The sequence below is a fragment of the Danio rerio genome, chromosome 4, assembly GCF_049306965.1.
Source record: "Danio rerio strain Tuebingen ecotype United States chromosome 4, GRCz12tu, whole genome shotgun sequence".
Classification (NCBI taxonomy): Eukaryota; Metazoa; Chordata; class Actinopteri; order Cypriniformes; family Danionidae; genus Danio; species Danio rerio.
In genome coordinates, this window is record NC_133179.1 from 36,380,001 (window position 1) to 36,393,474 (window position 13,474).

A 13,474-nucleotide genomic window follows, 5' to 3' on the forward strand; every position below is an offset into this window, starting at 1 on the left:
TTTTTCCTTTTTTGCAGCAACTCTTCTCTCCCATATTGCACTTTTCATTAACATCACAAGTAAATTTATGAGCTTTTCATTATTACATTCTTTGTTCACTCCCAACATCAACACCTTTTCCCACTCAAGTTCGTCATCTCTTTCTCCTTTCAAAGTTAAAATAATGATTTTGCATTTCTCATTAAAATCTTTCAATTCATTACAATATAAAAACAGATGTAAGAATCCTTCATCTGCATCTTGACATACTTTACATGTGACACTTTCCTCCATCCCTATTTTGTTTAAAATTATATCTGTAAAAACTGCTTTATTTCTGACCAAATATTCCAAATTCTCCACTTTTGACTGTACTAATTTGCCATTTATATTAGCCCATATGTTGTCTTCATTTACATCTTTAAACATCCGTATCCAGTACTCATTTGCACGCGGTTTCTTAAAAACCCCATCTCTAAAAAACCCATAAATCATTTTCACAGTACTATCTTTTAAGTTCCACCATTTCTCTCCAAATCTTACAATCATATCTTTACTTTGTTTATTTTCTTCCATATTTTCTATTCTTGTTAACCATTCTGCAGGTATGGCATTTTTGATTATGTCGTATTCCTTTATTAAGTCTTGTCTGTTAAAATCCTCCTTCGCTTCATCCATTACGTCAATAACATACTGTACCGGTAAAAATCCTTCCTTAAATTCATATAAAACATCCCTCACTCTTGTTATTCCCACCTCCCACCATTTCCTAAAAAACACCACTTTCTCTTGATTAAGAATGCCACTGTTTAAGAATAAAGGCTGATTTAAAATGTTCTCGCGTCCTTGTATGTTAAAATGTACACAAGTTAAAAATTTCCCCCATGCTCCAATCAATTCTTTATAAAAATCTGGTAGACCCTCTGTCATGAATTTTTTCATCCTCATGCATAAAATATTATCTCCCATATTAAAATTGCCACTTTTACTTAAAAAATATTCCATTGTTCTTTTCCATGCTGCCTTATTGTCTTCATCCAAATATTTCTTTACCATTTTTACTCTTAAACTGTTTTTTCTTTGCTCCACGTCTATTAAACCTAGACCCCCTTTGCCCGCTTCTCCAATTAACGTTGCATATGCTATTCTTGGAGGTTTCCCTTCCCATAAAAAATCTAAAAAAACATTGTTTCAGCCTTTTTTCCATCCACAGTGGCATTGATGACACATATAAAATATTCCATAATTTAGAAACCATTAAAACATTCAAAATTAAAACCTTCCCCTTTAAAGTTAAAGACATTAATTTCCAAAACCTCAGCCTCCGTTCAATCCCTCCTAACATTTCCTCCCACATGGTTACTTCTGCTTTCTTTTCATCCCTCCCAATTATAATGCCTAAAATTTTTATTTCATCCATTTCCTTAAAAGTAAAATGTCCAGATAAAGCCTCAGTTCTCCCAAATCTCAAATATACTGTTTTATCTTCATTTATTTTAGCCCCTGAACCCTTGCAAAAATGTTGTATTGTTTCCATTGCTTTCTTTACACTTGCCAGATCTTGTAGTATTAATGTGGTATCGTCAGCATATTGAAATATTTTATTCACTCCCCCCTCTACCTCTACTCCTTTTATTCTGTCCTCGTGCTTCACAGCTAATCCCAGTGGTTCTGCAACTAAAGCATATAAAAGTGCAGATAACGGACAACCCTGTCTGATTGACCTTGTTATCTTAAAACAGTCTGTTAAAAACCCATTGCATTTTATCCTTGTTACCGCTCCTCTATATAAAATCTGTACCCACTTTATAAAATTTTCCCCAAAACCAAAACTCTTTAGCACTCCAAATAAAAAGTCATGCTCCACCCTATCAAAAGCTTTCTCGAAGTCCAGACTTATTAAAAACCATCTTTCTGCTTATCATTTATATATCTAATTGTGTCTTTAATACTCATAGTTGTATCCGCAATGTCTCGTCCTTTTATACTATATGCTTGGTTTGTTTTTATTATGCTTGGCATCACTTCTTTTAGTCTATTAGCCAAAACTTTGGCTAAAATCTTCAAATCAGTATTAAGCATTGTTATAGGTCTATAGTTTTTTAAATCTACTTTATCCCCCTTTCCTTTGTATATCACCTTCATTAAGCCCATCCCCATTCTTTTATTTATCTCACCATTCTCAAAAATCTCATCATATACTTCCTTTAAAATACTAGATAAAATATATTTAAAAACAATATAAAATTCACTTCCCAACCCATCTATTCCTGGACTTTTCTTTTTGTTCAATCCACTAATTGCTCTTTTTATTTCTTCTTCTCTTATCTCCTCGTCACATTCTCTTTTTTCCCCTTCTTCTACTCTTGATTTTATTAGATTTAGTAATTCCCCTTTTTCTTTGTCTTTTATTCCCTCTGTGCAAAACTATTTCTCATAATATGATCTTATTTCTTTCAAAATCTCCTCATGTTGTTCTACTATGTTCCCATTTTTGCTCCTTATTTCTCTAATCATTTCTGACTTCCCTCTTCTCTTAGATCAAAGAAAAATTTAGTGCACTTTTCCCCCTCCACTGTAAATTTTGCTTTGCTTCTTAATCTTGCACCTTCAAATTTCTCCTCCTCCATTTCATTTAATCTTCCTTGCAGTTCTTTTATCTTTTGTATATTTTTTCTATTCTCATTTTTCAATTCGTTTTCTAGTTTTTCTTTCAGCTCCTTTTCCTTATATTTTTTACAATTTTGTAATTGTCTACAATATTTTATCGTAAACTTTTTAACTAAATACTTCACGTTCTCCCACCACATTCTTTTGTCCTCATTATAAATTTCATTCCCTTTTTCCTTTTGAATAATTTCCTTTACACTTAAAACATAGTCTTCATTCTTTAAAACCGCTGTGTATAAAACCCATACCCCTGGCCCTCTTTTCACATTACTCCAGTCAAGCTTCATAAAAAGTGGCTTATGGTCACTCAGACTTGTTTCTTCATATTTAATCTTGTTTATAAACCCTTCAACATTTCTTGTGCATAAAATAAAATCAATTCTTGTTTGACAACAAAAATTCCCCACTATCTGTCTTCTTGAGTACTCTTTTGTCTGTTCATTCCTTTCTCTCCACACATCAATTAAATTCATTTCCTCCATCAATATTTTCAGTTCTTTTCTCCCCTTATCCGTTTTAAAAACCATTCCCTCAGCCATTTCTAATTTACTAAAAACAGTGTTAAAATCACCCATGAAAATAACTCTTTCGTGTTTCTTTAAATAATCTCTAAGTACATTAAAATACTCTTTCTTTTTGTTCTCCTCTGTTGGGGCGTGAACATTCACCATAATTACTTTTTTCTTTTCATACTCCATTTCACATATCATACACTTTCCCTCTTTGTCATTATAGATTGTTTTACATAAAACCCCACTGTTTTCTTTTAATAAAATTGCAACTCCTCTCCCTAGCCTCCCATCCCCATTATTGTATAACATTTCCCCACTCCACCTTTTTCTTATTTCCTTCATGCATTCTTCCCTCCAGTTTGTCTCTTGTAGTAAAATCACATCTTCTCGTTTACACATTTCTTTCACTTTGTGAAGTTTATGTATAAACAAATTTCGAGAGGATCACGTGCTTATGATTGCTAGCAGCTGACCCGCATTATCCAATTCACTACGATCCAATCAGATGACTCCTAAACTACTATAAATACCCTGGGGTTTATTCCATTGCTATCTTCGTTTCGAAGAGGCAGCTTCACCGTAGCTAGCTCCGTTGAAGAACCTACTCTGAACCAGCATGAACAACCAAATCAGCTACCATCTACCAGCTATCACCTACCAGCTACCAGCTACAATCTACCAGCTACCATCTACAAATTACCAGCTATAATCTACAAGCTACTAGCTATAATTTACAAGCTACAATCTACAGCAGCAGCAACAACTGCAGCAACAACAAATGCAGCAACAACAACAACTACTACTATTACTACTTCAAAACAACTCCAACAATTGCATCAACAACTTCAACAAAACATCAAACCTTCCACTTCAACGCATCTGCTGTGTCTTCAACCATATTCTCCAGCAAATGACAGCCAAAACTCCAAAGCCATTGCAATGAAACTGAACCATTACCTTTTTCCTAGCGGTGCACATGCTATGCACATGAAGGGAAGCTTTGCAATATAACTTTACCAAACATTTAGACTAAAACATTTATAAATCTTTTGAATAACAAGACTAGCGTAAACAATGATTTTAACTAAAAATACTTGCCTCTTGCCCGTCCACTGATCCATAACATTTAACAGCTTGTTTGCTGGAATGTTCAGCAGAGCAACAGCTCAAGTCATAAACAATGGTGAACTTGATCAACAAAATGGCCGCCGGGCTTTTTCACCTTTGGCACGCTTGACTGGCTCTCCTTTAAGCCAATAGCAGTAAGGAAAAGCGTCACCATCCAATAAGCTCTCTGGAGAAGGTCCCGCCCTCTCTCTTGACTCTGTTGCAAGTCTTATGAACGAATTTGGGCCAGACACGCTTGTGAATGAAGTTAAGATACCAACAAATGTTGTTCGTGGATTAAAGTAAAGCCAATTACTAACATTCCATTCACAGTTTTACTAAGTGGTGACATCGCCCTTGAAGTCTTATAGAGTTCAGAGTTTTATTTTAGCAATTGAGAAAAAAAAAATAAATAAAAAAATAAAAATAAATGAATAAATTATACACAGAGTACTGAGGTCCAATTACACTAGACCAGTGACTCATTTATTCATACACTAGTGTCTTATGTAAGCTTATAATGGCAAGTCAGTTGGATGTTAAACGGCAACAAAACAAACTTCCCGATTGGCTGCTATGAATAGGAGGACATTTCTGACAACGGATCTTCAATAAACACTTCCAGGACCACCAGACAAACCATACCCCTTATCCTCAGCTCTCCATCCATTTGCCATTCTGAGGGGAGATGAATGCTCACCTCTACCATCCTTGCACGTAGCGACATCAAGCTATCAGACCATTCATTAATAAAAAGACCATGACATTTGGCTGCAGAACCTTACCCTCATCCAACCCATTACATTTTATATGCTCTTCAAATACAATCACACTACATAAAGGATGCATTTCCACTCACATAGCTCACATCCTCGATGCCATATTTCTCAAATTGCTTTGAATTGCGTTGTCACCCTGATACTAACTTCTGATTTCAGGTCTAACCCAAGGATCTAACCCGGGCGTTTCAGCTCTCCCTTCCTAAACCTTATTCTGCTCCAATCTACAATCTGCGACTATCGAACCTGCAAAAAAAAAAAAAAAGAAAAAAAAAGAAAAGAATTGATAATAAATTCATGATAGTACCATTCTTGCCCCACTGTTCAGCGTTCTTGTATTAGTCCTATTGACATTGCGACTTGAGAATTCTCTAGCAAAAACCCTTGATTATTGGTCTCCGCTCTTCACAATTCTATATTCCTAGCATTATCAGCACCATTCCATCAGACGAATACTCGTTGAATTATCATGATATAGACCAAGCAATTTCGCTCATCAGTTTAGCCGGTCGCAATATTGGCTTGCAAAAATCGACATTTTATCCACCTTTAAAAAATCATGCCAATTCACCAGACTTCTGGCACCTTTTTGGCATTCATTGGCGCTCACAATTTTACTTTGCAGTCCGATTAACTTTCGGCTGCAAAAGTAGTCCTAAAATTTTCGATATGCTCTCAGAAGCATTATGCTGGATTTTATCTAATAACTACGAAATTCCGCATATCATCCATCTCCTCGATGATTTTCTCCTCATTTCCCCACCTTCTTAACCTCCAGCTAAACACCTATCAATCACCCAAAAGGTTTTCGAAAATCTAGGCATCCCCCTCGCAGAGGAGAAAACAGCCGGTCCCAGCACTTCCACAGAATTTCTGGGCATCAACTTAGATTCGAATAAATTTCAAGCATCCCTTCACAAAGAAAAGATCGACCGTATAATCTCTTTATCTCAAATTTTCCTCGAGAAACAATCATCCACCAAACGCGAACTGCTATCTATTCTCGGGCATTTCAATTTCACGATGCGCATAATTCCCCAAGGCCGCCCATTTATTACTCCCCTCCTTCAGCTCTCCTCCTCGGTCCCTGGTTTAGAAGATACCATATATCTTTCTAAACCCAGTCGCAATGAACTCAGCTTATGGATCTCCTTCCTTAAGCAATGGAACGGCTGTTCCTTTTTCTATAGCGACCTAATTTCTTCCCCGGTGGATATTAATTTATTCACTGACGCTGCCCCCTCAGTCGGGTTCGGCGGCTTTTACCAAGGTCACTGGTTTGCTTCAACGTGGCCCCCGCAGATGCTCAGTCTACCCAGAAATCAGCAATCATCTGCGCTTTCGAACTCTACCCCATAGTCGCAGCAGCGCTTTTATGGGAAGATGAATGGTCCACCTCTAGCATTCTCGTTCATTGCGACAACGAAGCCACCGTTTATTGCATTAATAAAGAACGCTCGCACACACTTTCAATTATGCCCTTACTAAGACGCCTCGTTTGGACGGTAGCCAAAAAGCAATTCATTATGACTGCTAGACATGTTCCAGTTTGCAAAAATCAAATTGCTGATTCTCTCTCTCGCTTTCTTTTCCAGAAATGTCGGCTCTTGGTACCGGAAGCAGACCAGCATCCAACACCTGTTCCACTCTATTCATAAATTATATTGCCATAAAACTTCCATATCTCTGATCCTTCACGCTGTCGCACCAAGGACCCTTGAGTTGTATCTCACAGCATCTTATAAATATTTCCATACCCTGTATCAAATACAGTTCCCAGATTTTTCATTGCTTACCATCACCTCATTTATTTCCCACCTCCATACAGCTAAAAATATCCAGGCGAGCTCCATAAAAAGCTACCATAGTGGGGTCCAATTTTTTCATAAATTGATTTATGGGGCCACCTCAGAAGCCATTTCTAACGCTCAAACTTTCCTCTTCATTAAAGGTATCCAGAAAACACCCCCCCCCCCTTCCCGATACTAGACTACCCATTACGCTCAATATTTTAGCAAGTGCATACGCACACTACGCAAGGATACCTCTCACTTCACACAGCCCGTACACTAGACGCCATGTTTACCCTGGCTTTTTTGGCTTCCTGAGGTGTTCAGAAATGGCTATCACATCCAATTTCAACCCCGCAATACACCCCACTATATCTGTTCTAACACTGCTGAATGCTGAAACACTCGCCCTTTTCATTAAGCAAAGCAAAACAGATCAGACAGGCAAAGGGCATTTTATTTACATATTTAACATTTTTCCCCCACACAGCCATTCCAAACTCTCCTAGCTTTCTCCATTCAAGGAGATCAAAGGAGTCCGACCCACATGCCCCACTTTTTACTGATGACGCTAACCGTCCAGTAACCTGTTTTTGCTTTCAAAAACATCTGAAAGAAGTCCTTCGCCTTTCGGGCGTTTTCCCCGAATTGTACTCCAGCCATTCATTTAGAATTGGCGCAGTCACCACAGCAGCTCACAAGGTCTATCCTTGCACCAAATCCAGACCCTAGGCCGCTGGTCCTCCGATGCCTTCAAAGCTTACATTCGCCTCAGCCGATCCCCCCTTAAGACAGCCCAGCTAGCCCTAACCAGCTAAATTCCAAACTCCAACTAGGGGTACGAGCTCGACCCTAAGTAGGCTGGAGTGCGCGTGTGTGTGTGCTTGTGTATAGGTGCGCATGGGAATGTGTGTGATTGCTCGCGCAGATACAGTGTGCGGTTGCACACGTATACATGCTTATTTGCACGTAGATATGTATATAGGTGTGGGCGTACGTTTAAGTATGCATATGCACGTGCAAGCAAATGAGTATGTGAACCTATGGGCATTACATGTTGTGCAGGTTGCATGTATGCTCTTAACTTTCCTTTCAAACCTACTATGCTCCTTCCCTCACCATGCTCTGACCCATGCAGGGGTCCAATCTGAGCTTCGACTCTCGCGAGTCATCCCTAGACCATCCCCGCCCCCCCCTTTCACTACCACCTCCAGTAAGAGCCTGCACTACCCCCTCCCTCTTCCCGACTCTTACTGCCCCCCCACCCCCCCATAGCTCTGACCCCCGCAGGGGTCGCGCTGAGCTTCGACTCTCGCAAGAGTCACCATTTGCGCCGCCCCCCCAGGCCATTAGAAATGGTATGTACGCGCATGTTATGCGCATACATCCGATGTATACCTGTTCCGATGCGTGTGCATGCATATGCCGAAACAGGAATAGACGCACGTGCATGCTCATGCACGCAGGTTATTCCCTCTCTCCTTTTCTTCCTTTGGCGTCGAGTTCCTCCGCCCTCTCTTTTCTTCCTTTCTCATAGGCCATCAATCCTCAGCTCTAACTCCTGCAGGAGTGACTAAAACGAGCTTCGACTCTCGCAAGAGTCCCGCCCCGGCCACCTCCTGCTGCAGTCTCCACCGCCCCCTCCCTTTCCTAGACTTCAGCAGGAGAAATGCCTACAGCAGCTCAGACCCCCGCAGGGGTTGCTCCGAGCTTCGAGTCAATCACCTCCTTGAGCCTTGACACCCCGCCTAGGCTCTAGCAGTCTACTTTGCTCTGCTCACGTAGGAGCTTCTCTTCCTAAGCTATCAACGCTATATCCAGCAGCCGGATATGGCTTTGTTACACCTGCTTTTTGGGGGGCTCTTCAATACGCGGCTGCTGTCCCGAGCTATACAAAGGCATTTTGGGGAGTTCTCGAGATCTACCTGAGCTCAAACTTCCCTCCCGACTTGCAACGGGAGGGAGCCCTGGGCTCGAGGATCTCATGAGCTCAGGGCTCTCTCCCGGGACAGCATGCCAAACAAGCTTTTATAATTAATCATCAGCTAAGTGTGAACTCTTGAAGTGAAGTTTATGTATAAACAAATTTCGAGAGGATCACGTGCTTATGATTGCTAGCAGCTGACCCGCATTATCTAATTCACTACGATCCAATCAGATGACTCCTTAACTACTATAAATACCCTGGGGTTTATTCCATTGCTATCTTCGTTTTGAAGAGTCACCCCCTTCCTCCCCTACTCCTCCTTCTTAGACGGGTAACACGGTGGCCCAGTGCCTAGCACTGTCGCCTCACAGCAAGAATCTCTCTGGTTCCTGGCTTTACCAAAACTAGCAGACATTTTTGTGTGGAGTTTGCACTTCTCCCCGTGCTCACGTGGGTTTCCCCCGGGTTCCCCGGTTTCCTCCCACCGCCTAAAAACATGCAATTAAGTCAATTGAACAATCCAAATTGTCAACATAGACACGCTTCTAGTTAGTAATTAATTTCAAGTGCATTCACTTGCTACAGCAGGGGAGTTCTCGAGATCTACCTGAGCTCAAACTCCCCTCCCGCCTTGCAATGAGAGGGAGCCCTGGGCTCGAGGATCTCATGAGCTCAGGGCTCTCTCCCGGGACAGCATGCCAAACAAGCTTTTATAATTAATCATCAGCTAAGTGTGAACTCTTGAAACAAGAACAACGAGTGTAAGCCAAATCAAAGAAATTAACAAAACAAAAAATCCTTAAATCTAATGTCTAAACTAGGCGTCAAAAAGAAACACAAATAAAAACCGAGATCTTCAGTGTGTACGACACCCGAACTAAACTAATCAAACTACAAAACTCAAAAATACACGGGTGGCAAAACACTCAAACTAATCTAACAAAACATCAATCTAAACTAAAACTAAACAAACTGGATAAGTCCGTTAAATCTTAGTTTAGAATCACACAACCATCATCATATGTTACTTAAAGCCAACAAAGTTCAACAAGCAACTCGAATTATCACAGTAACTGAGAGATCACAAAATAGACAAAGCATTTGCACAAACAAATTGCATGGAGCACAAAGGGTACGCCGAGGCAGGGCGCACACCACACACTGGACTGACAGGGCTTTAAATACTTGCGGCTCGTCCTGGGATTGGTGGAACCTGAGAGCGTCATAATGATGATGGACAGAATAATAAACCAATAAGAAACCTAGGGTTGAGCAAACGGAGAGGAGGGTGAAAAGAAAAACAGAAAGAAAACATAAATCATAACAGACCACAATTAGCATGTTGTTTAGTTGTGTATTTGCTAAATGAGCACTGTGCACAGTAACCCCACTGTATTTTTGTATAATCAGTTTCTATTCTGTTTTAAGTGACTCAATCAATTTAAAATTAAAATGTTAACCTTTTTTTAATTCTTTGTTTTTATTGTTGTGATTATTTTTATGATAGTTTTGCATTCTGTATGTACAGCACTATGAATTGCCATGGTGTATAAAATGTGCTACAGTATAAATAAACTTGCCTGGCAGTGTCATGTATTGGATAAATTGACAGAGAACATAGACATAAGATCATTTTCAGTGCAGCTAAACGCCAAGTACAAAAAGTTGACATATTAGGGCAATTTGGCTTTGAGAATGAGTGCTTATGAAAATACTAATGTCACATTATCAATCACAGGCAAAGGAGAAAGAGATGATTGAGGAACCGGCAGAGCAGGGTCAGTCAGATGTACAGTGTCAGGTAAGGGTGTTGTGCTTTATTGAAGGGATGATGACAATTCTTTTTGGGGGTGAGCCCCCAAATTTTTAATGTTTTCTGAGTTGTGGCTGTTTAGCAGATTTCACAGACTCACTGATTTACAACATGATCTGTCATTTTAACGTTTTAAAGTTAGTTATATTGAGTATGGGAAATGTCTTTTCTTGCATTTATTCTGCTTCAGGAGTCAGTCAGTTGACTGTAAACAACACAACAAACTGTGCAATAAATAGTTTTGAAGAAAAATTTGCTGTCGTTGAACCTGAGAAAACTTTAACAATTATCATAATGACGTAGTCTCCATGCTATACTAATAATTATGATGAAACCATTTTTAACTGTGGGAACATATCTTTATTAGTACAATTCGGCTGTATTATTTGTGTCCCCTTCAAAAAAATGCTCAAAAGAAATTTTATATTTATTGTCCCCCCCCACTGTTAAATCAGATTTACACCCATGATTATACAGGAGCAGAATGTGGGAGATTCACGAGTTCACACTTGCATTCGTTTAAGTATAAAGCATATTTGGGGTGGTGTCGGGGGGGAGGGCTTTGAGCTCGAGGAGACACCCCAACTCGAGTTATTCCCCTTATCAGGAAACAAAGAGGAGTTGGGATTCGAGCGAAGTATCTAGCCCTACTCCAGAATGCTCCACCCGGGAATGCGATGCAAGTGGTGAGGTGACAGGGTGGTGGAGGGATGCTAAAGTCGTGAGATGCTGCAGGTAAGACTGCTTTAGTATATATAGGGGTTGCTCAGAAGCTGATTTGATGATGGGATAATTGTCAATGACGTATTCGATACTGAAACTTCTCTGCATGCTCCTCCCGAAATTTGTTTACAAACATCACTTATTAGCATTGTTTTTAAGATTGTTTAACTCTTGTTTTACTTAATGAAGCTTAAAGCTCCAAATTTACCTGCACATTTAGCTTAATTAGAATCAGAGACAGTTTAAGAGCAGCAGTCTTGTGTGTTTAAGACTTTAATTTAGCTCTAGTAACTTGTTTTAAAATGCTCAATCACACTCAGTCTTCAGATTGAGAGAGGCAACAAGTCATAACTCTGCATTGTAATACTGTCAAGGCTTCACTTGAGTAAATAATTGTGAATAATATGCGTGTGTGTGTGTGGTCTTGATTATAGAAGAAAAACTGCTGAAACACTCATCAGAATCTCAAAGTAATAGTGTCATCAAGTGTGTGTTAGTGATGGAGAAAACTCAACATGTGATGGAGATTTAACTCTACTGTTGGTGTATTTGTGTGCCTTATGATGATCAAACTCTACATTAAGGTGTCGTTAATGTTAATTCAGAACAGTAAATGAATCTTGTAGAGCATTTATGAATCCTAGTTACTGACTCCTGATAAATGAGAGTGATCAGACATTTACTGAAGCATTATTAATCCACAGTTGTGCTGGTGAACATCAGTTAATGCACTGAGTCAACAAGAACTAACAGAGAACAACTTTACTGTCATCAACTAACATGAACAGATCAATAAATACTGGAATAAATGTGTTTTTATTGTTCAGTTCAAGTCAAATCATGAAGAAGAAGAAGAGCAGAAACAAACGTCACACTTCATTTCTCCTTTATTCATTGAGCTGCTGGATTTCTCTACAGTTGATTCAAGATTTGACAGAGATTCAGACAGGATTCAGACATTTCCATGTTCATCATCACATTCTAATATCAGCAGTGGATTTGACATTGACTTTTATTATTTGTGCTCAAACGACAGAGAAACAATCAAGAAGATCAATCTGTAGACAAGAATGAGCTGATCTGAACACAGCAGCATCCTGGAGGACACTTCATCAACATCAATGATGACACTGATGAAGACTGAGACACACACAAACACACACACACACACACATACACACACACACAGTAGTGAACTCATGCACTCACGGGCAAACACACACACACACACTGCTGCTGACTGCTCCTGCAGAGGATTCTGGGTAAATCTCTCGTCAGTCTTCAGCTCAGTTTCACTGATGATCCAGGATAAACAAGCCTAAACCCAGGGCAGAGCGGCTCAGTGAATGTGGTCTGGACTGAGTGGATGAGCCTCATTGTGTCTCTATAGATGTTGTAGAAGATCAGAGTTCCTGCACTGTGATCCACAAACACTCCTATTCTCCTGCTGAGCCGCTTCACTGAGAGATCAGTGCGTGTGTTATTGTGTCTGAATATGAAACTGGAGGAATCACAGATCAAACTCCAGGACTGAGCATTATATCCAAACACACACTCAGCATCTCCTCCCTTCCTCCTGATGCTCTTATATGACACTGATATAAACACACCAACATCTCCACTCCAGTCAATCTCCCAGTAACAGCGTCCACACACACTCTCTCTGCACAACACCTGATAATCATCAAATCTGTCTGGATGATCAGGATACGGCTGATTCTCCTCCACATTCTTCACCTCTCTGTTCTCCTCAGACAGAATGAGTTGAGTGTGTGCTGTGTTTGGATCCAGAGTGAGGAAACAGACATCTGAACACAAGAACACACACATTTATAACCACAGCTGTGTGTGTGTGCGTGTGTGTGTGTGAGAGAGAGAGAAAGAGAGATTGTGTTTGTGTGTGTGTGAGATAGAGAGTGTGTGTATGTGCATGTTTGAGTGTGTGTGTGAAAGTGAGTTGTGTGTGTGTGCGTACATGCGTTCCTGTGTGTGTGCGTGCATGAGTGTGAGAGTGTGTGTGCGTGCATGCGTGCGTGCATGAGTGAGTGTGTGTTTGTGTGCACGCGTTTGAGTGCGTGTGTGCGTGCGTGTGTGTAGTCCTACATTTGCGTGGTCCTGCTGTAATCCTTGTGTGTCCTCCATGATCCAGACTGTAAACACACACAGATGGAGAG

At 40.0% G+C, this 13,474-nt stretch overlaps 2 protein-coding genes across 4 annotated transcripts in view; both read right to left on the reverse strand.

Moving 5' to 3' along the window:
• zgc:173607 overlaps positions 1-13,474 on the reverse strand; it is a 791,925-nt gene that overhangs the window by 699,857 nt on the left and 78,594 nt on the right. The gene's annotated exons all lie outside the window — the stretch shown is intronic.
• LOC108183940 (protein NLRC3-like) overlaps positions 8,370-13,474 on the reverse strand; it is a 35,988-nt gene continuing 30,883 nt past the window's right edge. For 2 of the 3 annotated variants that reach the window (XR_012402178.1, XM_017355765.4), the window contains exons 10-11: positions 13,404-13,450; positions 12,172-13,108 (exon numbers count right to left, since the gene is read on the reverse strand). Coding sequence is in view for 2 of the 3 variants with exons in the window: in XM_017355765.4 (XP_017211254.2) it covers positions 12,582-13,108; positions 13,404-13,450 (574 nt within the window). In the remaining variant the exon portion in view is untranslated. Of the gene's footprint in view, positions 10,027-12,171; positions 13,109-13,403; positions 13,451-13,474 lie in introns of those variants that run through there. The other variant, XM_073947353.1, reaches the window with a different exon arrangement.